Source organism: Callithrix jacchus, chromosome 2 (assembly GCF_049354715.1).
Source record: "Callithrix jacchus isolate 240 chromosome 2, calJac240_pri, whole genome shotgun sequence".
NCBI classification, from domain to species: domain Eukaryota; kingdom Metazoa; phylum Chordata; class Mammalia; order Primates; family Cebidae; genus Callithrix; species Callithrix jacchus.
This window is the reverse complement of record NC_133503.1, coordinates 30,414,650-30,442,461: the sequence shown is the minus strand read 5'-3', so window position 1 is coordinate 30,442,461 and position 27,812 is coordinate 30,414,650. Positions and strand designations below refer to the sequence as shown.

General features: G+C 39.7%; 1 protein-coding gene and 1 long non-coding RNA gene across 34 annotated transcripts in view; one reads left to right on the top strand and one right to left on the bottom strand.

Annotated features, from left to right (window-relative positions):
- The window catches only part of TENM2 (teneurin transmembrane protein 2), a 3,966,312-nt gene that overhangs the window by 689,362 nt on the left and 3,249,138 nt on the right, over nt 1-27,812 (bottom strand). For 16 of the 33 annotated variants that reach the window (XM_035292087.3, XM_078359058.1, XM_078359063.1 and 13 more), the window contains exon 1: nt 3,324-3,592. The exons of the other annotated variants lie outside the window; for them this stretch is intronic. Coding sequence is in view for 5 of the 16 variants with exons in the window: in XM_078359052.1 (XP_078215178.1) it covers nt 3,324-3,369 (46 nt within the window). In the remaining 11 variants the exon portion in view is untranslated. Of the gene's footprint in view, nt 1-3,323; nt 3,593-27,812 lie in introns of those variants that run through there. 33 annotated transcript variants of the gene reach the window in all.
- LOC103789044 (uncharacterized) lies at nt 262-25,860 on the top strand. The gene is made up of 4 exons (XR_615133.5): nt 262-492; nt 18,312-18,511; nt 19,737-19,857; nt 21,962-25,860. It is a non-coding gene; the product is annotated as an uncharacterized LOC103789044 (long non-coding RNA).

Here is a 27,812-nt window from a genome sequence, read left to right as displayed (position 1 = left end):
CAAAGAACCAGGTCTGCTTAAGGTAAGAAAAACGAAAGCTCTCCAAAACAGGTTACACCCTTGTCCTGTCTGCAAGTGCTTTTGTGATACCCAACACTCCCCTCTCATTGGAAAAAACATATATGCTTCTCTTTCACTATTGAAATCAGTTAATTGATCATTTCCAAAAATAAATACTACCATAGATAGAGGTCACTGGTCCTGAAATTGCATCAGTTCGTGTCTGGGTACTAGATTCCTGGGCTCCTCTGGGACATCTTTGTCATTTTATCACAGTGATTACAAGCAGAGTAGTTCCAGCGTGGGTGCCCTCAGTTTCTAGCGCTTATGTTTGCTCTCTGGATTCCGATTTTCTCCATCAAGCCTTATAGCTTTTGCTTTGGAAATCTGGCACTTAATATCCAATGTTAATTACATTTCCTATTCTGAGGAAAATCCTATTGGGCTAATTTTTCAAAATCATATAATGAAAGAACTTCAGTGACAAATCATGTAAGTTTTCGATTGTTTTTTATGGGTAGATCTATTAAGCACTTAATATTCAGTGGGAAAACAGTCTCAGAGCAATGAAATTCTATTACTTTAGAGGTTGCATGCTTTTAATTTCTTAATATTTCATTACATGTTGGCAACTGGTGCATATTTTTATAATGCGTTTGATCATGACTCTTCTCAGGGTATTCTATTTCAGTTCTTCCTCTGACATCATATTTGCATGTTAAAGGGTTTTAGCATTCAGGGATGAAATGTTCTGAATAGTAATGTGCAGTTAAGTTGATTTTTTAAAAACGGAAAACAGCAAATAGACATTATATATAGGGACTAAAGAGAACAATCTCATAATTTTAAAATCGAACTCAAGTTTTAATAGCTTTCTATAGAACATCATAAACGGTAATGATTCAATATAATTCATTAATTAGCAAATTATGCAAAATGCTATCAGCAGAGTTTGGGGAGAAGGATCTTTTTCCTTGGCTTTTATAAGTCTACCGCATTTCTTTTTTTCCTGTAAAAAAATGGTCTTTTCTTTGCTCTCCAGCAACATCTACTGGAAAATTCAGAAAAATGCTATTTATATGAATCAAATAGTTTGAGTAAGGACAGTTTTGATTACCATCTGCCTAAAAAGTGCATGCTGAACTACAATCCAGTTTACAACGAAATTATTTCTGCTTACTTTAGTTCTATTTTGTTCTCTAAGAAAAGGATAGTTATTTGGTGATGCAAAAAGCCAAGTTGCAACTTCACATTTAACGTCACCTTACTAGGAAGTAGCCATTTTCATAAATAAAAGCAAAGCACATATGATACAGACAACATATTTCTTTTGGCCCATCTTTTCAACACTTGCCACGTCTTTGAGAAATAATCATCAGCAGCAGCAGAATAACAGCCTTCAATAGTTAGGTATAGCTAGAGTCAGAGAAAAGGTTTCATGCAAGAAAAAGCGATATAGAAAAAAAACGAGATTGAATTTGAGAAAAGCTACTTCAAGATTCTGCAAAGTTTCTTAAGTTGAAAAAAAATTACATGTGATGATTTTAAAACTCACTAAGCTACCACCAGCACGATTACATCAAATGTTCGACAACAGTGTCTTTTTCCCTTGTCCACATCCTTCCCTCTTTTTTTAACCATGAGGAGAAATTAAGTTTCCCCACACCTGTAACAGGGGCTTCCCAGGGAACTTCCACCGGAGATTATCTCTGGATGATGAAGTATGGTCAGACCCATAGTCCATTTGGTCTTTACTCCCCACTACTCAGCAGTTTCTGATGTCCTCATAAAATTGGATTCACAGGCAGCACCCACAAGATGCCATTAGATGGTCTGGCAAACACAAGATATGCCAGGGTATGATACTGAGGAGCAAGTCCGGTTGGGAAACTTGAAAGAAAAAATCTTATCCCCAAACACATACATAAAATATCCTCCCATCCGTGGCCGCTGAAATCAACAACGCCATAGTATAGCAGTTCTTTCTTAGACCAAACCTAGTACAGGCACTGAAGTCACCCTTGTATATATCATTCCAGAGGAGCATTTTTTAAACAGAATTTTGTCCTTTAAATATTCAGATTTTCTCATAAAAACATTTAAAAATGAATAGAAACATTCTATGCTATCTCTTAGGTAAAATCCTAGATATCATCTGAATTTCTGTTATCCTTAATTAGAAACTTGGCTAATTAGAGGTGGTTTTTTTTTCTTTTTTGCTTTCTCAAATCTCAGTTTATTCATGTCAGCAATAAATTTTAGCAGCAGAAGCAATGAACACAGAATCAACAAAGACTGAGGTTAAAAACAAATAATCAAAACTTTAAAACAACAGAAGTAGCAACAGAAATCAAATACGGGGAGATTAGAGTGTATTTTATTATTGGGTTTGTTCAGTGTTAAAATAGATATGAACCTTTTAAGCTTTACCCCAAAGCTCTTTAAAGGAGAAATGCCATCAAATATAATCCACAACTCTCATTCATAGCACACAAAAGGGACATATTCCTAAAAGCTACCCACAGTGAAAAGCCATATGTATTCCACATTTAGGATCCTGATGCAAAGTTCTGACTTGAGGCTGGTAATCAGCCCCTCCATTATTGAACCGCTTAGAATCCAGAAAGGTTTATGAAACAGCACCTCCAGAGTTAACTCCCATTTCAAACTGTCATAATTCAGTTATCCTAATTATTTATCGGATCCCCTTCTACAACATGCCCTAACCTGATGTTTTAACTTCATATTTCATTTGGGACAATACTTAATCTCCATTTATGAAACATCAACCTGACACAGGTTAAGGAGATATGAGAAGCGCTTCACCCACAAGCTCCAAGCCAAACAAACCCCGCAGCTCGACTTAAATAAACTCTACCCTTGCTTAAACCTCCGGTGAAAAATTATTATAACACATCAGAAGTTCAGTTAGAAGAAAAATTTCAAATGCCAGCTGTCTCCCAGGGTTTAAGTCCCGGAGTTCAAAAGCAGTATCAATTGGATTATTTCTCTTTCCGTTAGCTGTTTAGAATTTAACGTAATGCAAAGTGCTATTCTGATCAAAATCATCTTTTTCATCTCTCTCCTTAAATAAAACGGAGGAGAAATCATTCAGTATAAATGCATTTACTATACAAATCTATTTTCAATTGAATTTGCTGCATGCTCTAATTCATCAAAATTAATACAGGTACTTTCTATGTTAAACAAAAGGAAGCCGACTGAAAAATCGGCTTCTGCTGCGGATGCCTTTCTCAATTACAAAACGGTGAAAACAGAGATTTAACTAAGCCACTCGGTCAAACCCTCCGGTCGGCGCTTACCTGCCTCAGCTGAAGGCTTCCTTCCCTTGTTAGCAGCGTGCAGCATCTCTAGCTCGCTCCAATCCTTACCACCGGTCTCAAATTACACTGCTAAGTCCACCCCCCGCCTTTTTTTTCCTTCTTCTTCTTTTTTTCTTTTTCTTTTTTTTTTTTTTCCAGCAAGAAAATGCTTATTGAAAGTGATTAGTTTTTGTTGTCCCTTTTAAGTCCCTCCTGCGGGAAGGAACAGGGGAGCAATGTGACGCCACCTTTTAATCTTTTGTAAGAGTGAAAAGGCAGAAAAGGAACGCTCGATCAAACTGAGCTGCACACATGCCTAAAACTCGCAGGAGAGGCTGCTGCTGCCTGGCGAAAGCACCGCTAGGCTTGAGTGTAAGAACAGAGAAGAGAGGAGAGTCAATGAATTGTGACAACGTATGTGCATCAAAGGCAGGAGGAGAGAGAGAACAATGAGCGAGGGAAAGGCAGCGAGGAGAGAGGGAGAGAAGCAGAGAGAGAGAGAGAGAGAGAGAGAGAGAGAGAGAGAGAGAGAGAGAGAGAGAGAGACAGAGAACATCAAGAAAAGATAGAGCGGGTTTCAGGCAAAGGATTCTCAGAATAAAGCCACAGTGCAGTGTCTGGCAGCTTCTGTTTTTATCTCAGCGAGCATGATACACTGCCTCTCTCATTTAGAAACACATTCGTGTATCTTCCAGGTTTGAAAACTGAGATAATCGCAGTGTGTCTCTGGTTTTGTCTGATTGGCATTTAACTGTGTGGTGTACCTGTGATTTTTTAGGATGCGTTTATGTGCAATTTATTTCGCATATTTATTTATGTAGGCAAAAATGAAAGCTGCTAATTTCTACAGCAATTTGCAATGTAGTTTTCCTGGCAGATGGAACTCTACTTATCATAACTGCTGACAAACTGCCATGGGTAAACAAAAGAAACAAATGCTTCGTCGTCTTGATAATTGTCTTAAAGAAAAGAAAAAAGAGTCCACACCAAAATATTAGCACTTGCAAACCCTGTTTCCTAGTTCAAGTTTCAAAGGTGTTTCTCTTCATTAGTTTTCATTAATAAAGGCAAAATAAAAGGGAGGGCATGGTGTCTGAAGGAAAGGTATGGAAAAGAAGCTATTAGGAAAGTGAAAACCCTAAATTCTTTCTGGTTTCCCTCCAAATGTGACAACAGGATTGCTTTCGTGAGTCCTGGAACAGAGTTTTTGAGTCACTATTGCTACAGACTTTTGCTGCATCCTTCTCCCTTCCTGTACCATTTTAAAGTAGGTTCCATTTTTAACACAAAGTCGAAAAGAGATGATTTCCCAATTCAAATTGTTTCAAATGGTGTGTCACCAGCTTTGTTCCATTTCTACTCAACTCTTGCCACATGAGGGCTTGGATTACACAGTTAAATTCCCTAAGTGACCTCTTTTATAAGAATGTAAATTGCTGGTTCCAAGGTCAAGTATTTGGTATAAGTTATTGGTGAAAATGACTGCTTGCTTTTCATGGTAAGCTGAGCTAAAACAGTAAGTAAGTGAACAGGAAGAGGAGATGCCCAAGCTTTTCACTGACCATCTCTTTGAAATTAACAAATTCCAATATCTGAAAGTAAATGCTATGTGCCCTACTTATAAAAATTATCATTTTAGAAACATAAAAAATAGAAAACCCAAAATACACAACCATTTCATTGCAACTTTCTTATGTCCCAACAACATATCTTTGGACCCTAGGCATCTTGTAATTTGGAACTCCTATGTAAGCCACCAGATATAGAATGAGAATTGGTCCAAGAAGAATAACACTCTCTTCCCCCACACTGGCCACACTGCTGTACCCAAAGAGGGATTGCTTAATCTTGTTACACTCAAAGTGTCATACTTTCCATGGTTTGCCAATAGGAGAGTATGTTTTTCCCTTGGACCCAAATAAAGAAGTAATCCCCACCTCCAACCCAATGTGCTCAGGATGAAACTCTACTTATCATTAAGGCAGAGCAGAGAATGGAGAACACACAGGGGCTGAACAGAAGGCAGCTGGCCAGAGAACAGAGAGTGCTCAGATGTAGAAGGGAAAGGAAGCTGCAAGGCCCGGCTAGCAGGGAGGGAAGTGGTGACTGGTAAATCCGGAATTCTCTGCAGACATTTTGCAGAGTGTATTGGAAGCAGCCTCCTTTAAATGGCATTATTGATACAGGTTCTATAGTTAAAATTTACTTTATACAAGGGAATAAGTGGACTGAGAATTTTGTGCCAATAAAAATAAGGATACAAAGATGCAACTATTTGAGCAGAATAAAAACAGGGGAGGGGCCCAAGGGTTATTGAACAGGATCAGCAAAGCATCGTCAGTGAAAGACAAAAAGAAATCAAGGCAGACCAAAAGAGAGATTTTTAAAGCTATAAATGGCTATCAGTGTTGCTGCTTATTTTTACCGCTTTCTTAGTGAGGAGGTGGGTACCCTGAGTGGATATCATTTGTAGCGGAGTGGATATATATGATATCAAGATATAAGATATCTTGAGTGGGGTGGGGGACTAGCTGCTTATACTGGGATGACCAAGTTATATTAATATTTCTTACTGGAATGTGACTTTTACATAACTTATTTTTTTTTGGGAGAGCTTTATATTCACATGCTTATATTACAGCGTATGATACGGTAGTTAAGTACTCAGTTTTTGGAACCAGGTTACCCTGCCTATGATTGAATCCCAGCTCCACCACCTAGTTGCTGTGTGACCTTGATTGAGTTATTTGGTCTCACCATGGGGCTGTGTCCTCATCTTAAGATGGGTGTAAGGCTACCTGCCTCATAGGTTGTCATTAAGAATAAATGATGCCTGTGTAGTGAGTTCTGCTCCCAGCACATAGCAAATGCATTCATAAATGTTAACTTCTATTGTTAGGAAACCCACTCAACAGCTCTTTAAAGTTTTAAAAATGCATAGCATGGACAGTATTTCATCACCTCAAAATGGATGACTCATAAATACTTCTTTCCACTCTGACCTTCTTTACAAGCTCCACTTCTTCAAACTCCCCTCTGGGTTTTTCCACTTGGATAAGATGCTTAAAACTCAACAAGTTCTACAACCCAACTCATGAACTCACCCCCAAAGCATGCCCTTTGTCCAAATCTCACCAGTGTAAAAATGGAAAATCCTTTGAACCATTCAGGGCTCAGTTCTTCCCCCTACCCCCACCCACCCCCACTGCCACAATCATTCAATTACCAATAACTTAAATACCATCCCCATATCTCTTCAAGTTACTGTTTCCAGACCTCTGATACTTCTTGATTTGTGTATTTTCCCCTGGACTGTTGCAGTAATTCTTTAATGCAGCACTTCTTTAGGCTTTTTTTTTTTTTTTTCTGTGCTGAAACACAGGAAGGGTGGTGAAATGCAGCATCCATTCCAGGGTGCATTCCTGGGGTTTTGGCAAGGACTGTACCAGAGATCATAATACCACCTTTCCCCTTCTAGGAATGCACTTGGAATCTGAGTGAAGGAGAATGACTTTATTCTACGTACGACCTTGAGTCTGCCCTAATGTATAAACCAGCTAATCTTTGGCAAACGAATACTTTACTATTAATGTCTTGTTCATTGTGACACTTCTCCCAACTGTCATGACACAGCTATCGAAAACAGCCATTTTAAGAGGGTTTTTTTCGTCTCCAATTCATCCTTCTCAAGCCAGAATAACCTTCTTAAAATGCCACTCTGAATGATATCTATTCCCAATAGTTATTGATTGGTCAATTGAAAGTCTGTTTTATTTCATCATCTTATGTATCAGCTTGCAAATCATCTAAGGTTCACAATTCCTTAGGGAATAAAGTGCAGATTTGTTTGCCTCATATTCAATCGCATCTGCGGTTTGACACCAACCTATCTATATAAACACTGGTCCTATCCCTACTGCTCAAGAGCTTATTGTACACCCAGCCTGATGCATATGCATCCCTTTCAGAGCCTCAAGTACATTATTCATTCTCTTTAGGATGTCCTCTTCTCCTTCATATCAACACATTTAATTCCAATCATTTTATCAGAGACCAGGACAGGTTACATGTCCTCCACAAGGCTATCCTTGACCTTCCTGGTTTGCAGTGCTGAAATGGTGTTAATTTCCATAGCTATCACAGTGCTCTGGGATGTATCACAATTAGGAGCTTGGCTTTGGGTTAGTACTAGGTACAAATCCCCACCCTGAAATTTGTTTCCTAATTGTGGAACATGGGTCAAATTCCTTTACTCTCTAAACCCTGCTCTCCTGATCTGTAAAATATTGTGAGAACTTAGTAGCTAACACATATAAAGTGATTAGCATAATAGCTATTATATAGCTAACACCTACACAGTAATGAAATAGTTCATAGTAATGGGAATGCTTCTTAAATGACAGGGACTTATCATTGCCTCTAATTTCTAACCTCTCAACAACTCACCAAATGGCTATTACTAGAACCACTTTACAGAAGACAAAACTGAGATTTAGCAAAATTAACTTACCTGACATCACATGAGGAGCAAATGACAAAGCCAGGATATTAACCCTTGCCTTTCTACCTTCTAGTTATTTTTATCTGTGACAGGCATTGAGACTTGGCTTATGTCGTATTGTTTTATTATGACTTGGCTTTTCAGATTTGTGCCCCATTCTTCCATATATATTATAAGTTAAATGAGAACAATATTCATGTTTTAAATACTCTGCATCTTTAGTGCCTCCCACAAATCTGTAAACAAAGTAGTTTGCTTACTCGATAAATATTTGTTGACTGATCATCTATGCTCACAGAGATTAAAATTTTTAACCACATTTAAATTCAGCGACACTGTTTTTTGGAGGAAATGATTTCATCTTGTTTTCTATGAAAACCATCAAAATTATACAAAATAATAGAAAAGACAAACATTACATATAAATGATGTATCTATGGCGGCGCAGATAGAAACTAATGAAGTTCTCTGCAAAAAAAAAAAAAAGAAGCTGTAGGAAGGTGATACTCATTGATTTGGCTCCTCATACTTGGCATTTACATTCTGCTTGAAGATGGGCCCCTCAGGCCACCCATTCCATGCATGTAACAGGAAAAGTTATTAGCTGAAAGTCATCCGTTTAAGGTTACACAGAAAGACAGAAATAACCAAACAAATATCCACAGCATTTAATCACCTTTAATTCTTTCTTTTTAAGTAAATGCAATAATTATGTTCTCTTTTATTTTCTCTCTGGCTAAATCTATATAATACTAAAACAATCTGGAACAACGTAAAAAATTCCAATATGATGTTTTTCTGTGTACATGGTGAGGAACGATATTGTTAAATTTTCAACAAGTGGAATAAATGCTTTTATTTGAAATATATATTTATATCTACACACGCACACATCATGGTCTCTGCCTGTCTGTGCACAAATGAAAACCAATACAACTAAGATGAGGAACTGCCTGTGCTCCCCATATTAGGATAATCGGTGTCACACACTTACTGTCTTGGAATATCTGCATAAACTTCATGAACTCAGGGTATTTTTGTGGTTGCTGTTTTTTTTTTTCACTGCTATATGCCTAGTACTTAGACCAGTGCCAACACATGATGAGTGCTCAGTATATATAGGTCTGATAAATGAATGAGCCATTCCATTTTGCCTATATTCATCTATTTCTGGCAATGTTTTAAAATCTGGTCTCTATACCTCCAAACACAGTTTGTACCCTGCTTTTTTTCTCCCTATGTTTTCCTTTTGCATGGAATGATTTGTTCAACGTATGCTATCCTGTGTTCAGTGTAAGCTATTTCCCCATCCAAAAACATTTTTTCTACATTATATTAGCTTGTAGTAAATGCTCTTTTCTCTCATTTCTAAGCACCCATTGCTCACAACATTTTAATACATATAATTTTCTAATTAATCTTGTCCTGCCTCTGGATATCTTATGCTTTTGGTGAACTATTTTCTTCTAATATTACTAGGTCATTTTTATTCGATTCAAATCTTATTCCATCACATAGATTTTAAGTATACTGAAGGTTACATGAGCAAAGTACCTTTTCTGAATAATATACATTGCTATTCCTTTGAGTACTACCTTGTACCTAGAATGTGTTTATTAAAAAAGACATGTTGATTTGGTAGGCATGCAATTCTGATGGGCAGGCAATTCTGTAGTTCAGAAATTATGTGAAAGAGCTTATAATACAGTTCCTGGCCTTTTAAAAACTGTTGTTAAAATACATCTAGCATAGTGCAAAAGTGCATAAATTTTTCTGTAGCTTTTTTACCCTGAGGTGGTATGAAAGGCCATTTATTTATTTACTTTGGCATGTATTGTGTGTGTGCGCACATGCTGTGCATCCACCAGTGTTCAAGTTGGTGTCAAAATGGGCTCATCCCAACAAATTGAGATGCTTGTGGTAGGAAGAATTAACAACTGCCCTCTGGAAGAACATCGTTTTCTCCTAATCATTTATACATTAGTTGGAAGTCAGCTTGTGTTGACCCATGGGCAGCTAATCCTCAGAGAGAGAGTTCTCAATTCTATAGGGTCTCTTCTATGGGGTCATTGCAGGCCCAATTATACATCTATCTCTTCTAGGAGGTTTGTTTTTCCTTAGGGTGAATATGATAGGAAAGAACATTATGGAAGAAACCTCATGTTAATAAGCCTTTTACCTTGGACAAAAGGAGGTTTCTTAGGAAAGATTTTTCACCCTCATAATGCTCTTGTCTGGATTCACTAGAGATTCATGCTCCTGAAATTGCCTACGCATTTTTTTCCAAAAAGAAAAAAAAATTATCCAAAATAAGAAAAGAACATAACCTTTGAAGTTTCAAAAAAGCCCTAATGCATCTTTCCTGTTTGTATAGAGGAGATAATTCAGGTCCATTTTTATATCTGTTCCCAAAATTGCAATGACTATATAATGTGATTAAAGGTTTGTGATGTAGTTTTCTGAAGTTAGTTTATTGGCTATAATATTTATATCAGATCTAAATAAATTATAATATTTATTTATCCAATTAAAACAAATGATTTTACTTATAAAATTGCTAACATTAATTACCATGTTCTGGCATTTTCGTTTTTGTCTGCTGAACAGAAGTCTGTCTTGTCTGTTTTCCATTTCCGTTTTGCATAGTAATTGGAACAACCGCTTAAGTGAAAACCAAAGTAGTGGAGTCACCTTATCATAAAGTAAAAATGGAAAGCAAATCAAGAGACCCTCAAATCTCTGCTTCCCATGGTGGACCAAATAGAGTTGGCCTCAATGAAACTCTAAGTAAGAATTTATGTTCCTCTCCATTGAGTTGAATACAGGCTTTGGTGGACTATTTGGTTCTTGTTACTGATGTTTTTCAATATGGAACATTTGAAAGCATCCAACCAGAAGTTTCACAATGATCACAGCCTTGAACGTATTCATCAGAAAAACGCATTCGCTGCTACAGGTTTTATTTTTACAGGAACCAGTGTGCTGCACTGTTTGCGAGTTTTTTCAATACTCTTACCCATGACAATCACAAAAGCAATTCACAACCTTACTTATCAGATAGTTCTGTTTTACAATAATCTGGTTGCTATTTGTAAAATCCAGGATAAAACAGTGCAATTTCTGATGCTGAATATCTGAAAAAGCTCTGGAAGCTGCTAGGAAGAGATATGCACTAAAATATGTAATGTGATGGAATTACAACAAACAGACATTCTGGAGGGTGTACACTCTAGTGCATCTCAGAGTACGTGACATTTAATGGTGCTACTTTCAAGATTTGCAAATAAATTCTGGATTTAAACAGCTCCCTTCCACTCACAGTTTTTCTTAGCTCCCATATTTAACTCTTTCATTAAAAAAAAAGATAGAACTCTCTCAAAAAGAGTGATCAACCAAAACAATCGCCATTGAATAGCTGTTTCCAGAACAAAATGAAAGTAGGGATCTCAATGAGATCATTTATTTTATGAGCTAGTTCCTAAATCTCTAGATGTACCATAAAAGTAACAACATCTTTCTGATGAGAATTTAACACAAAAAAGTGGTGATTTTAACAGCTGACAAATCCCCTATAATAAGGAGCTTAAACAACAACAACAAACAAGCCACTTTTCCAGTGATTAGGCTGTGCAGATGTCAAAGAAAAGTGCCACACACTGCCTTAAAGAGCATAGACACCCGTTAAATCTTTCTGGGTGTTTCACGACCATATATTAGTGTGAGAGGAAAATGGGAATAACATACACCACTGAGAGGCAGTATAGTGCAATAGATAAAATGACTGCATTTCAATCCCCGATCTGTCACCATCTCAGCACACAGCATTAGCTAAATCACTTCACCGCTATCTACCTCAACTTCTCCGTCTATGAAATGGGACCAGTATCTCCCAGTTTCTGATAATAAGATAAATAAAAAGGCATTAGCATTAAGGCCGATGCCCCTATCATTTCTTTGTGCAGTTAAATTCTACCAAAGCTAAATCTACTCCAAGAGAAAAAGGAATTGCATTCTGTAAGCTAAATGCTGTTCTGGAAGCTGCTGGGGCACCAATTAAGAGAGTGATGTAATAAACCACTCAATAATCCTGCACTGACTGAAAGAATTAATGCTGTTCACCTCTGTTGCTGTGAGTGCAATACCATGTACTCAGAAGGTGCTCAATAAATATTAGCTGACGGTGATATTGACAGGCTGCTCTGTAGTCACAACACTAAGTGAATTGCTAAGTTTACAATTGTTCAGAAAACTCGTTGAATAATTATTGGCAATAAAAGAAGCCTATCCCTGACCCCATTTACTTTTTTTATGACATCATCTCATGCATAATAAGACCATCACCAATCCCTGGAAGCTTAATAGCCTTGTCGTAGTGACTAGAGACAATAAAAATAAGGTCATCCTGTAAAACATGTTTAGAATTTGGGCACTTCTTAAAAATTTTATTGTTAGCGCTCTGTTGCAATCTATCATCATTTCTTTTCTGGATATTGTAGAGCCTCCCGATTGCTTTCCATGATTTCTACTTTAGGCCCCTGTGGCAGTTTCTTATGCTGGGACTCCTAATGTACCTTACCTCCATGTATTCACAGTCTTGAATAGTTCTTTCTCATACTGACTCTGGGATTGGCCATGACTTGCTTTGGCCAGTGGGTCATGAAAAATCATGATACAGGCAAAGGCACAAGAAGTTCTTGAGCATCAGGGCTTACCCTGTTGAAAGAATGCCATAGCCATGACAAGGCTTTTCCTGGCCTCCTAGCAGATGAAAAACCAAATGAAGGGAAGGGCTCAAACATTTCACGGAGTCCAGCTCCATGTAACCCACCAGCTGGATGAAACTGTACAGGTGAGTACATGCAAGTCCCACAAAAGAACTGCCTGGTGGACACATCAGAATTTGAGAAACAATAATTTCCTCTGGTTTAAATCTGCCAAGTTCTGCTGCATTTGTTATCTAGTAATAAATGACTGATACGTCCCCTGCTGATAATTTCTAACTCTGCTAATCAGGATGATTCTTTTTACAATGTAAGCCAGATAATCTTACTTCTCCTCAAAGCCACCTAAGAGCTCCTTATCTCAGAGGAGCCCAAGTCTTCCTAAAAACTTGACATGCTCTGCCGTTTCCCCGATTTATCTGATGTCAACTCTGATCTCTCCCTCACTTTCCTCTTTTCAGCTGCACAGGCCTCTACCTCAGAGGTTCTTCTTCATGAACATGGATTACTCTCATACCCTATTCGGGTGTTTCCTCTAAATTCAGTTTTTTCTGCAAAGCCTGCCCTGATCATCTCCTTGCCCGCAATTCCCCATCCCCTCTTTCTGCTGCTTCTCCATTGCGTTTAAGCCTTCTAAATCACTGTATGGCTTGCTATCTCAGAATGTAAGCTTCAAGAGGGCAAGACGTTGTCTTGTTGGTTCCCCCACTTAGAATGATGACTGGTACATAGGATCGACTTAGTAAGTACAGTTATGCACCAGTTACCCATGGGGATACATTCCGAGTCATGCATTCTTAGGAGACGTCATTGTGCAAACATCATCGAGTGCGCTTACACAAACCTGGATGGTAAATTCTACTACACACTAAGCTGTATGGCATAGACTGTTGCTCCCGGGCTTCAAACTGGTCCAGCACGTTACTGTCTGAAATATTGTAGGCAATTGTAACACAGTGATAAGTATTTTAGTATCTCAACATGTCCAAACATAGAAGAAGTACAGTAAAAATACTGTATAAAAGAAAAAAAAAACTGGTACGCCTATATAGGGCAGTTCCATTATAGTCTTATGGGACCACTGTTGTATATGAGGTCTTTGACTGAAATGTCATTATGTGGTACATGACTGTATTTGCTAACTTATAGAATTAATCCTTCTGGTCAGGGTGCTCAGGGCTACAGATTGGGTTCTATATTTAAGGACAATGCTAAGATTGGATAGACTCTGTAAAAACACACAGTTGGTGCAACTTACAAAGTTTTACAAGACATCACTTGGCAGAAGCAGAAGCAGCCTTGTGGTCAAGGAGAAGAGAAGGTCAAGAAGGTGCTTTGGGAAGTCTTTCATCAGAGGGTCTTTTCACAGGTAGTGAGAACCACAATCAAAAGCAAAGAGAGGTGACTCCTCACCAGAATAGTCACCCTGGAAAGGCTAAGGAGGAACCCAAGGGAAGAAAAGGAGACTCTCTAAGCCTGCTTGAATTTAAAAGGCAAGTGGCACAGGGAGAAAGATGCCTACAAAGGGTAAATCTGATCTTTTTTGGAAGACAAAGTTTGTGATGTGCTTGTACCTTTTTCAGGAAAAGCCTAAAAATAAAGCCAAATATATTTGAGCCTTGGTCTTTCCATGCTGATACCAGAGTTGAGAATGCACACTGAGCCAACATTGCTACAGTACCTAGGCATGTGCCCAGGATGTGACACACTGGCATTTAGGCTCCATAAACATGTAGATCACAAGTGGTAGGCTTGCCACTATTTTCTATTTGACCGATCACAACGTTGGCCAAGCACCAATCACAGGCTTCCATTTGAATCCTTCACATTCTGAGCTCTTCTCAGAAGGAAAGGTCCATGTTACAAAGGCACAGTCTGGTCTGGCAGCACAGCCTCCAGCCTGCAGTATAGGCGTTTGTACAATAATTTACCTTAGTTAGTGCAGAACAGGCGTGACCTGGGATGACTTCACCTAACCTACTCAATCTCTGTGCAAATCTCATTTGGAACCATCCATTTACCTCCTTGCCTACACCTCATTCTCCCATTGTTCTGTAATTATTTATTATCTGGGTCCTTGATTGTATTGTTTCTAGCAGTCATGGAAACTCTATTGTTAGGGGGAAAATGCCTGCCCAATTAGATTCCTGGGGATGGGGAATAAAGGATGTTAGAGCTCTTAATATACAGCCCTCTATGTCCAATTTTCCTAAAAATGAAAATTGCCAAAAAGCAAAGCATGCAGGAGATGTATGGTTGGATGCCATCGCAGCCTCACGCTCCTGGTGATGGATGGTGCCCCCGAATGACTGGGGGCACTCGCTAACTCACTGCCATGGCTCCTGCTTTCAGGGAAGCCAGCACAGCCAGCCCTCAAGAGCGAATCCCTCTGCGCTAACTATCTCTTTAACTGCTTCACTTAGTCACTCCTGGCCTTTTCCAAAACTAAAACACCAACGGGAACAGAGAGTATCTCAGCCCAGCAAATGACAAAGCTGGAAGGTGGCGCCAGGACTCTGTCTCTCTCTCTCTATTTTTATTTTTAGGGTTCTAATGTATATATTTTAGCATTTGATCCCACTTAAAATATTTACTTCGGCCGGGCGCGGTGGCTCACCCCTGTAATCCCAGCACTTTGGGAGGCCGAGGCGGGTGGATCACAAGGTCAGGAGATCGAGACCATTCTGGTCAACATGGTGAAACCCCGTCTCTACTTAAAATACAAAAAATTAGCTGGGCACGGTGGCGCGTGCCTGTAATCCCAGCTACTCGGGAGGCTGAGGCAAGAGAATTGCCTGAGCCCAGGAGGTGGAGGTTGCGGTGAGCCGAGATTGCACCATTCATTGCACTCCAGCCTGGGTAATGAGAGCGAAACTCCGTCTCAAAAAAAAAAAAAAAAATTTACTTCATGATTTGTGGTAGGGGAAATGTCATTTGAAAAAATTCCTTGAGCTTAATTACAAAAGATGTAAATGTGGTCTCACTTGCAGAAAAAAAGTTACTCTTAACAATGAGGTGTAAATTGGTGTCTGCTTAATCTGTTTACAGTAGGAATAAAGCCTAACACTCACCTCCTCACCCTTACTTTTGCAGTAGTACCTGGGAAATTAATATCTTCTGGGGAGTTCTTGCAGCATCTCTGATTTTTTAAGGAAAAAAAAATATGGAAGTTTTAGGCTTGATGTTTCTACCAGCTCTAAGGACATTTATTTTGCTCCATTTGGGGCATCTATTTTGAACCATGGACCACAGCTACACTGTCTGACCTCAGCCATGGACAGCAAAAGTCCAGCCTTCTCTGGCCTCTCGTCTCCCTCTGACAATTATGGCCTCCTGCACATCCCAGAATGGAGTGAAAGTGATATGGGAACTAGACTGTTATTTATACAATGACCTTGGGCTCCTGGGGGAATTGCAGGCCCTATTCTCTCACTTACGATGTTTTACATTTCAAAGAACCTAGCTCTCTTTGATATTAAAGAATGAAATGTGCAATGTGATTGTTATTGTTTTATGACCTTTAATAGGTTAATCAGGCTGCCTCAGGTTTTCCAGTGTGTGATTCTGTACCAAAGGAGATGATCTGCCTCATAGTAGATGGATTCTGACAAAAGGGCTCAACATTAACATTTGAGAAGATGACTATACCTGGGTACCTAAATCCTCAAGAAAAGTGGTGATTTTGCTTACCTCAGTTGCTCTGTGGATAATAGCAGTTTCTCAATTGGCATGATTGACATTTTGGGCTGGAACATGCCTTATTGTGGGGCTATCGTGTGCACCATGGGCTGTTAGGCAGCATTCCTTTTTTTTTTTTTTTTTTTTTTTGAGATGGAGTTTCACTCTTGTTACCCAGGTTAGAGTGCAATGGCACGATCTCGGCTCACCGCAACCTTGGTCCGCCTCCTGGGTTCAGGCAATTCTCCTGCCTCAGCCTCCTGAGTAGCTGGGATTACTGGCATGCGCCACCGTGCCCAGCTAATTTTTTGTATTTTTAGTAGAGATGGGGTTTCACCATGTTGACCAGGATGGTCTCGATCTCTTGACCTCATGATCCCCTCCTCGGCCTCCCAAAGTGCTGGGATTACAGGCTTGAGCCACCGCGCCCAGCAGGCATTCCTGAACTCTACCCACTAGATACCCTTCACAGCACAGCTTCTTTCCAGTTCATGACAATCTAATGCCTCCAGGCAATGTGAAGTGTCCCTGGGGAGGAAAATCAACCCCAGTTGAGAGCTATGAGGATAATTTTTTAAAGTTGAGGTGGGGTGTTCTTTTTGGAATTATGATATGGTTTAGAACCTACTGGCTGCAATGATAATTAATATAATAGTAGCTAACATTTGATAACTCTCTATGAACCAATTAGCACTATGCTAATTGCTTTATAGGTTTGATCTCATTTGATCCTAAAAACAAACCGATCGGATAGCAATCATGATCTGCATTTTAGTTATGGCAACTGAGGCTTAGAGGAGATAGATAATGTGCTCAAGACTGGCCAGCTGTGAAGTGGAAAAGTTCAATATGCCTCAACCCGGAGCTCCCTTGCAGGTGGCACTCATCCCTTTCTGGTGTACATACTACCACTCTCCCTGTGGTTATAATCTGAATATCTGCATGAATTTCAGGAGTTAATCAAGTGCCACTGTGTTAGGGAAGTCACCTATATGCTAAACAGATCTAAGAAAAAAATAAGGCAATGCTTGCCCTCAACTATTGTATGCAAAATGAAAAGTATAATACAGAAATAGGCTAAAATGCAGCAAGAGAGACTAAAGAGGTTAGAGACGGAGTGCTCTGGGACCACAGCCTTCAATGTACCTAAGAGTCACCTGAGGTGGTGTTAAAATGCAAGTTTTGATTCAGCAGATGTGGATTGGAGCCTGGGATTCTGTATTGCTAACCAGCTTCTGGGTGATGATGCCGTTGGTTTGAGGACCTCACTTCAAGCAGGTCACTGTTACTGTGCTGGGAAGTGTAGCTTCCATGCATTTGAGAAGTGAGGCACAACAGTATGGATCTGAGATGCCAAGGAAGCATCACTGCAGAGTGGGAGGGGTAGAAGGAGGGGTGGGAATTGCCGTGGTTGTGAGAGCCACCCTTGTCTGTCAGCCCTGCACTTGGAGCAACGATGGCGTGCCTACACTTGTCGACCACCTACATATACAGCTAAACATCTGCTATTTTTAAAGGACAGATATTAATTTGAAGCACGAAACACCTACCCATTGAACATAACTGATTTCTGCAAACACATTATATTTTCATGAGCAGTTTCATGATTTTGGAAGAGAATGCTTCTTTCTCTCCAACATACTATGATATGGGATACATAAGAAATATCTCCATTTCCCTTCCTTCCCACCACTACAGACACTGAGACATGAATGGCTGTGGGGCTGCAATGGGCCACGCGTTTGTTTAACAAGGACAAAAACTACACATGGGAGGCCAAAAACAGAAGGAGGTTTTTAATCCAGTGAAAATCACTATTAAAATGATAGTGCTGAGGACTGTACACTGCATTACCATTTGTTTAGCTGTGCTTAAAATCAAGTCCTACAATAAACATTCACAAAGCAATGGTTTGGGAGCTGATCTCCAGTCATGTTTGAGGCCTCTTCACCCAGATCACCGAGCCCATGGCAGATCACAAACTGTTTTGCGACATCTGGATTTGACTGGGGGTCAGAAGGAAGGGTATGAATTTTCGGTCACTTGGCTTTCTGAACATATTCAGCTAATTCTTCATTCACATTACAGGAGGACACAGCAGAGGAATGATTTGCTGGGATGTAGAGATGGACCACAGTTAATAAAGGGCTGAGAGACTAAGAAGTGGAACCAACCAATTATTGCTCATATTCTACTCAGATATAAAGTGGGAGGTCTGAATTGTACGTATTTGAGTTTATGGGTATCACCACCATTCAAATTGGATTGTTCACTGATGGAGTAAGATTGTAAGTTCATTTTCATTCATTAAGTCCCCACTACGTGCCAGGCCCTGGGATGAGTAGATAAACACTGTTCCTCCTGTCCTCAGGGGTTAACTGAGATAAAGTGTTCCCCATTCATGAGTCTACCTTTATGATTTTTCCCACTGATTGTACCTACTATTCACTGTACTGATATGTACTCAGTTTTCAGTTTTTTTCCTTAGACCAGCAGTCCCCAGTGCTTTTTGGCACCCGGGTCTGGATCCATGGAATACAATTTTGTCATGGACCCAGGGGGTGGTGATGGTGGGGATGGTTTCACGATGATGCATGCATATTACATTTATTGTGCACTTTATTTCTATTATTATTACATACTTGCCATAATGTAGAATCAGTGGGTGCCCTGAGCTTGTTTTCTAACAACTAGATGGTCCCATCAGGGGGTGATGGGAGACAGTGACAGATCATCAGGCGTCAGATTCTCATAAGGATTGCACAGCCTAGATCCCTTGCATGCAGGTTCACAATGGGGTTTGTGGTCCTATGAGAATCTAATGCTGCTGCTGATGATCTGATAGGAGGTGGAGCTCAGCTTCACTCACTCACCTGCCACTACCTCCTGCTGTGCAGCCAGGTTCCTAAGGCTACTAGTCTGTGGCCTGGGGGTTGGGGACCCCTGCTTTAGACAATCTCAGTTTTCATACTTTCAATCTGGCTTCATCTTAAATAATAGTATTTTCGAAATTATGTATTTGAAGTACTCTCGGGACTGATCAACCAATAGCTAAAATATTAAAATATCCTTCTGTGACTACTGGAAGACAAAGCCTATCCCGGCCTTGGGAGTGTCTACCACCACCCTGGCACTGTGGCCAAGCCCCATGGACTTCCCCAGAATCCAGAAAATTCAGTCAGGCCCAGCACAGGTGGAGCTTCTAACATCCTGATACCATACTCCAGACAGTATCTGTTCTGACAGGCCTGAACCCATTCCTTAATGGTTCTGCTTCCACAAAGCACTCAAGGTTTCTGTTGCACAGTTTTTAGAGGATCTTGTATGCAGTTATCTTAAAAACAAAATAAACCTTCCTGCTCCAAAAGCCTGTTGCATAGCAGTTCCAATTACTAATTCTGCAATATGAGAAGTTATATTTTCTCCAAGGTTCAGATTCTCTCTTCTGTAAAATGAGTATAATGTAAATATTTCCTTCTTTGGGAATTAAATCAAGAGTTTTTTCAATCTCAGGGCTACTGACATCTTGGGCCAGATAATTCTCACTTGCGGTGACTGTCCTGTGCCTTGTGTGATGTTTAGCAGCCTCCCTGGCCTCTATCCACCAGATGCCAGTAGCATCCTGCAAGTCATGGTAATCAAAAATGTCTCTAGACATTGTCTAATGTCCTCTGGAGGGCAGAATCACCCCCCATTAGGTATGACTGAAATAACTGAAATACACCATGTAAAGTCTCAGGCTAGTATCAGGCTGACATTATAACCTCAGTAGTATTCAGTGCACTTCCTGTTTCGTACATGCTTGGTATCCTTCTAAGCACTTTAAATCTATTGCTTCGTAAACTGTCACACAACTTTGTGAGTTGGGCCTTGTTATTATTCCCATTTTATGAATGAGGAAAATAAATGCCAGACAGTAAAAGTAACTTGCTTGTAATTCCACAGTAAGTCATTGGCAGAGCTGGGATTTGAACACAGGCAATTCATCTCCAGAGCTTGTGCTCTTAGCCTTTTTACTTTCCTACTCTGTAGAAGAGGAAGTCTCCACAAAAAAGGCATCGTGGTGACAATCACGATGATGATGGTGAGAATGATATTGATGAAAATTACGTTATTGCACAATAGGCTAAGATTTGTATATTAAAATCATATTCCAAATTTTAAAAACTCACAAAGAAGCATACAAGGTACTTGATAAGAAATTCAAATATGGATCATCCATAATTAAATTTTCACATGCCAATGGTTTGTGTATATGCACACACACTTTTCTCAAAATGATTAGAAAACTCTGAAATTTCCCAAAGCCGATAAAGATTAAAAACAAACAATAAAAAAACTTAACATTTCAAATAAAGAAATGTGCATTCTGGTAGAATCCCTAATTGACATTATAAAGAGTTCGGGGAATTCAGAAACTGTGCAAAGACACAGGGCTCTTTGAGAGAAGGAGCTATGAGAAGACACTTTGGAAAATCAGATGCTTGATCAACGCAGGCACCTAAATACAAGTGTGACAAGGGTTGAGGGGCACATGCCGCACTCCCCATGGGTGACTGAACCTTGCATATTTTCCCAGGGATTCTTCTCACCCCAATGTCCTAGGCAGCCAGTATACATCAAAAGCATTGACACAGACTGAATTCTACTTATCAAGGGTGGTATAAGAGAGGTCAGAAAGGCCCATTGGCCTACCATGGTGGCTAGAGAACTATTTCTCTAAATTGTCTTTCCAGTTACTAGCAACAAAAGGAAATATTTTGTGACATTAAATGCCCCTGGAAACAAAGTGTGGGTTTACATAAGTACACATCTATTGTTTCCTCTGACAAAAGAAAACTCATACCCCAAAATCAAAATCAACACAACTAGAATAAGCAAATGTACACACAGAATTCTGATGTGACAGAGATATATATATATGTAAGAATATATACATATATATGAAAGAGAAACTAAAATAAAGACTAAGAATAACAATTCAGAAAGACGCCATTATTGCCTTCCTCTAAAGTTTCAGAATCAAGGCTACCATTGAATTATTAAGTTTGTCATTGTTGAACACAGAAAAATGAGAGCCTTTCTACATTTGACTGAAAATCTTTGCATTTCTACCAGTCTGAAATAGAAACTTGCAATTAAATCAATTAAGCAATGAAAATCAAATATTCCATTAAAATCTAATTTTCCTCATATCTGATTGGTTGTAACTCAACTGAGCTGGAAACAGATGAGAAAGGCAAAATGACTCAAAGTCTGAGACATGGAGACAGGAGAAAGGGAAAATATTTAACATGTTCATAGGAAATTTAATAAGGGCATTTTATTTTCCTTCTGCTTGTGTAAGTTTAACCATTAGGGGTTCCCCAAACATAGGATGTGAGAACGAATGTGGCAGACTGAAATGAGAACAGCAAGATTCCGTTCTCCTCTATCTTCTTTTTGCAATCATGTCATTGAAGTTTCCTATTCCCCTTACAGAATTTGAAAAAGCTCGACCAAGCTCTATTCAGAGGTTGCTGTGTGGTTTCAGAGCTCTCCAGCAGGCCCAGATTTAGTTGCTATGACCAACGGTCAGATTGGAATTGGCTGTGTTTACCGATTCCAGGAGTTAGGGACCCAACATGTCAGGGAGGGATTTATTCTTTTTAGTAGCAAAATGGAGGAGTTGCCTCTTGGGGATTTAGGGAAAGAACATGCCAACTGACTTACACATTCTTTTCCCTTCGTTCTTACAGGTGACACAAGCTGCCGACTTCCATACCAGCAATCCCTCCAAGAATGAAAGGGCAAATCTCCAAATATGAGATGGAAAGTGACTTCTTATGTTGCAGTACAAAAAGCAATACAGTGAGGAGAAGACAGTAACTTACAAGGAAGATGCTTTTCCAGGGTTGAACAGATAGCAGGGGAGCCAACCAAGTTTGAGTTAAATATAATATTGAATATGAATTTTTGAAATATATAAATGAGCAAAAAGAAAAGAGAAAAATAACACTTCATGGGCCACAGTGAGTTTCAAATGTTAAACACAAAGGTGCAGTTGGTCAGTATTTCTCAGATGGCTTTTTGAAATTCAATCGTCAAAACTATTTTTGAGGCCAAACTGCTGAGATCTCGCAGAAAGCTGCTCATGTGTTTGGCTGTCGAAGCCAGCCCCAAATTAGGTAGATCTGAGAAAGGAGAGAGAGCTGCAAAAGCTTTTCCAAGTCCCACTGGAAACAAGGGTGTGTGTGTGTGTGTGTGTGTGTGCATGCACACACATGACTGTGTGCTGGGCAGAAAGGAAAGTGTTTACTTCAACTGGTACCATTGCTTTCCAGAGAGATGAGTGATGGGAAATGTGTGTTTTTAATCCTGACAATTGAAAACAATTAATTTATAAGGATTTTCTTTGCTTTCCTACTCACACTCCCCCCAAGCATCTGTCTACTCTGAGCAATTGGAACAGGTTGGAGGAGGAGGAGGAGGAGCAGGGAAAGAGAGAAGCTCCTTTCAAAGTAAACAACTGCTCTTGAATTCCTTATCTTTGTCACCCTCTTGGCCCAATCTATTTCTTGGTCACATTGATAGTGGTTAGGAATACAGGCTCTGGGGTCGAATTGCTTAGGTCTGAATTGCAGCTCCTCTGTGTACCAGCTTAGGGGCCTTGGGCAAATTACTTCACCTTTCTGTGCCTCAGTAACCTCATCTGCAAAGTGTAAAAGATAGCAGTACACATGCTCTATGGTTGTTATGAGAATTAAACATAAAAGTCACTTAGAATGGTGACCATTGCAAGTATCTTTTCTCCACAGCTGTATCCACAGCTCTGAATATATCTGTCACTGCTCCATCCACCCTCATAACAGGACTACAACCCACAATCCCCTATGCCATTGGACTCATTTAAATGATGAACACTGTATCGTGAGGTCACTGAATCTAACCATCTGATCAAAACGAGTGTCAGAAAATGAATGAAAATAATCATCACTTCCTTTAAAAACACATATGCTCAAGTCTTTCTAAGGAGTCTGGCTGGGTTATCATCTTTTATATTTAGAGTATAATACAGCCAACGATTACATCAAGGCATGGTAACCTTCCTTACTTCAATTTAACCATCGCTCTGGTCCAGAAAAAGGTCATTCCTATTTTAGAGTCAAGATAAATAAGAATTTGTTGTCCATAAAATTGAGGGCAGTACTACAGAATAAGTGAGAAAATGGATATTGCTGTGGTGGGAATTCTGGACAAAAAATTCAATTGTCCAGAGGAAAGCCTATAGGAGTGACCCTCAGGCGCTTCCCACGAGAATCAAGCCCTGTTTGAGGAACTCCTCACCGTGTGCCATTATGTTGTGAGACCTGAAGAGGACCTTTCCATGCTGACAGGAGACCCCCCCGCATCTTACCCTCCTCCTCCCCTTCTCAGTGAGACACTGGACTCTGTCCAGACTGCCTAGCCCACCTGGAATCGTCTAGGTCTTTCTATCACAATACTGCTTTAGAAAAGTCTGTGTGAAGGAGGGGACTCTGGTATTTAACTCCATCCATCAATGTCAACCCCTCTTTCCCCTCTACCCCAACAGCTTGGTCCATTTACCTAAAAGCTGAATAGTCTAAATGGATGGATTTTGTGCTGGTCTCATTAGAAAGGGAAATTAGCCAGGCACCGTTCAGCTGTGCAGAAGGCATGCTGATCCTGAAAGCCCTTTCCAACCCCCGCCCCCAACCTTTTCTTCATCACATATGACGTCCATGATTCCCCTAACATTTCTTAAAGCTTTCATTATCCACCACTCTAGTTTGTGATGAATACAAAGCTCCAAGTTCCCATCTCCTTGTCTCGTTATCCAGCCCAGAGCTAAGCACAGATCTGGACACTATGTGAGAGTAGATGACTTCCTACGCTGTCCTGTTCAGAGTTTGCTTTTGATAAATCAGTGCTATTTATGGACACGGTACTATCGAAATGTTAGGTCCTGCTGCCCCTCCAGTCCCGTTTATACTACCCTCCTCCCAACCCTGTGTTCCTGACACACTGACCTGCTGTCAGCTCTTGGGGACCATAGGCTCCCTGTCACCACTGAGCCAGTGTTCATGTGTTTATGTGTCTGGAATGGTCTTCCCTGCTCCTCAGGTAGTTTACTATTCTTCACCCTTTAGTTTCAGCACATGACTCACTTCCTTAGAGAAATGTTCTCTGATCCCATCAAGCTTGGTCAGTTTCCTTTCCTGCGTGTCATTTAGAATCATGTCTGTCTATCAAAGCACTTTCCCCAGCTTGTAAAATTATGGTTTTATTGGTTGCTTATTTGATTAATATCTTGTTTCTCTACTAGACTACAATTCTGTTCCAGGGAGCAAGAACTATGTCTCATTCATTCATTCATTCATTCAATCTTAACTTACCATTGCATATCAACACCTATCATAGTGCCTGGCAGCTAGCAGATGTTTACTAAATATTTGTCAAATGAATAAAGGTCATGCAACCACGAGGGCTATGCCATTAGGATGTTTAAGAATGTAACTCTTCCAGTTACCTATTACTTTTTATCTCCCTAGAGACGGCAAGAGAAGAAAGCTCAGTCATATATGCAACAAATCTGTATGGAATACCTCCTATGAACCAGGCTTTGCAGAAAAGACAGTCATCTTGCATGCCCAAAGCAGCAAACTCCTCCAGTGCTAATGGGCATTCCCAGGCTACAATGTCAATAGCGTCTGCACAATGCCAACATAGTCCCTTTTATTCTGGGGAGGTGGGGGAAGGATGGGAGCTCATCTCTTGTCCTTAGTAATCTCAGTGACATTCAGTCTTGACTGAATATGGTGGCTTCCTAAGCAGTGCTTCACAAATATGAGATTAATATTAGCAGCTCCAGAGAATCGAGGTAAAAATCATGGGAAAGAATTATCATTCTCAAAATTAGTACAAAATTAATACTAAATAAAAAACAAATGATGACAAGTGAAGTTTTCTGATGTATTGAAAAAAGACTACAGCACCCTTTTGACTCTGCCTAATGTGCACCTGAGTATATTTTTTCAGCTTGAACTTTAGGATTTTATGGAGTTCTGATTAATAACACTGCTATTCCAGGCTATTTGGTACAAGTGGACCAAGAATTTTGCCGCCTTGCCTAGCTCATTCATTTGTGATAGCTTTGCAATGACAATGGCCTAGAGATACTTTCTAGGGCACTTGAGAATTTCGATTAATAAGTAATAGACTTAAGTGATTTATTGCAGGTATTATGCTTTTTCTCCCCAGAAAACCCACAACCTAGCTGTTCAGGGAATGAACTATTTGAGAACGATTGCCAAGGAGCTGTTAACTTCTGTGCCTGCCTGACTTGAAGGAGTTCGGCCACATCCTCCTGTTCCCTTACCAATAGCCTAGAAGTTAACCCCAACTTGGGAGCCTTCGTGATTCAAGTCCCCCAGAGATGGCCATTAGCTGTCCCCATAAAGAGCAATATTGAGACCTTTCAAATTCCATAGAAAAGAATGAACATGTGAACGCTGTGCCCCTCAAAGGCACACAAGGGAGTAAGTTTGTCCACCATTTAACTTACACCAAATTGATGCCAGCTTTTGGCAAAAGGAAACAAATAAATACATACACAGATTAAATAATTCAAAACTTATATTTTATGGGTTTATTTATTTTTGTGTGTGTATGTACGTGTGTGTATGTACGTGTGTGTATCTCCATATAGAGAGATTGGTTAAGTGTTATGGAGAAATAAAATAACTTATAAACTTATATTTTGCTTATCAATTTGCTCATTAGCTTAGTGTAAAAGACATATATTTATTATATACTTGCTTATCGCTTACTGTTGACAGATATATAGAGGTATGAATGCACAGATAGATAGATAGATAGATGAGTGGGCAGATGAATAAAGAATCCATAGCCTTATGTTTTGCCTACAGGTTGCTTATTGCTCATGCGTTTACTGGGTCTCTTTCTATCGGAAAGTGAGTGCACTGATAACAGCGGTCTAGTATTTCTTGTTCATGTCTTAATTCTCAAGGCCTAGAAAAGGGCCTAACTTATATTCAACACTATTTTCTGACATAATAAGCACTTTGCACTTTTTCATATATAAATACACATGCATGCTATACTAGGAGGTACACACACCTCATGGATGGCTCAAGGGATTTTCATAAGTAATTCTGATTATATTTAATCTCTCATTTCCATAATGACAGTGACTTTAGAATCTCCTCCCCTAACAATAGGACAGCTCTACTATATAGAAGGTTATAGCTAGATGTGGTGGTTCACGCCTGTAATCCCAACACTTTGGGAGGCCAGGGCAGGCAGATCACCTGAGGTCAGGAGTTCAAGACCAACCTGGCCAAGATGGTGAAACCCCATCTCTACTAAAAATACAAAAATTAGCTGGGCGTGGTATAGCTCGTGTCTGTAGTCCCAGCTACTTGGAGGCTGAGGCAGGAGAATCACTTGAACTCTGGAGGTGGAGGTTGCAGTGAGCCAAGATCATGCCACTGTGCTCCAGTCTGGGTGGCAGAGCAACACTCCATTTCAAAAAAAAAAGAAAGTAATTTATTGTGTAGAAAGTACTCCAGCCTGCAGGGATGCACGTGGTGTCTGGGGTGTTGTCAGTGTGTGAAAGATTCCGCTCCTCTAGAACATACTGCCAGACCACAGATCGGCTGGCTGCTATTAACAAATTCTTGGATGCAGGAGGGGTGTGCAAAGAGGTCTGCATAATGAGGTTCCTCTTTCTCCCTCCCTGTAATGTCAGAGCCATAAATGGCCACCACTTAACCAAAATCAAAAGTAATTTCTGACTCCTTGGTGGAAAAAGAATATTTATACTAATATTTTTGATCAAGAGTTGTGAGAGACTGGCACTAATGTAAATCAGTGCTCAGGGAATCCATCACCGTAATAAAAATCTATGCTGGGCACAATATGCTTCAGTAGTACAGCAAACCAGCAGTACATACATTTGCCTCTAGCTCGTAGCTAGGTATATTCACTGCACCATATGCTGGTTTCTTTAAGTAACCCATTACACAGAAATTAAATATCTTGTGACAGATTGTTTTGACAGTGGAAAAAAAAGAAAGCGAAGAGAGTGGGAGAGATTTAATTTTTTAAAAAATGCATTTGACTGAAGGCAAAACGTTAGGTAGATGTTAATTTAACAGATGTCTAGTTTTGCATCATCAGCCTGAAACAGGCAATTTCTGGCAAGCCCTCTCACCACATCGCAAAGCAAAATCCTCTCAATTCCACATGGATATGCCTTTCACAACCTTCCAAGTGAGCCGTTTTCATTCAAAGGAAATGCCTGAAATTACTCAGGGAAGATGCTAACACCTGGCAATAGTTTTGAAGGGAGAGTCCATGAATGCGTAGAAGTATAATGGAACGAAAGTTAGCTCACAGCAACATTTTAGTTATAGAAAAAGCAGAAGGAAATGTATTCACACTAAAAAAAAAAATACAGCTAACCCATCATAAAGTTACTGTGTATGATAAAATCACCTCCATCCCCACAGTGGTTACACGTAGAGTTCTTTTTTCAAATCTATCATACAGGTACATCAAATCTCA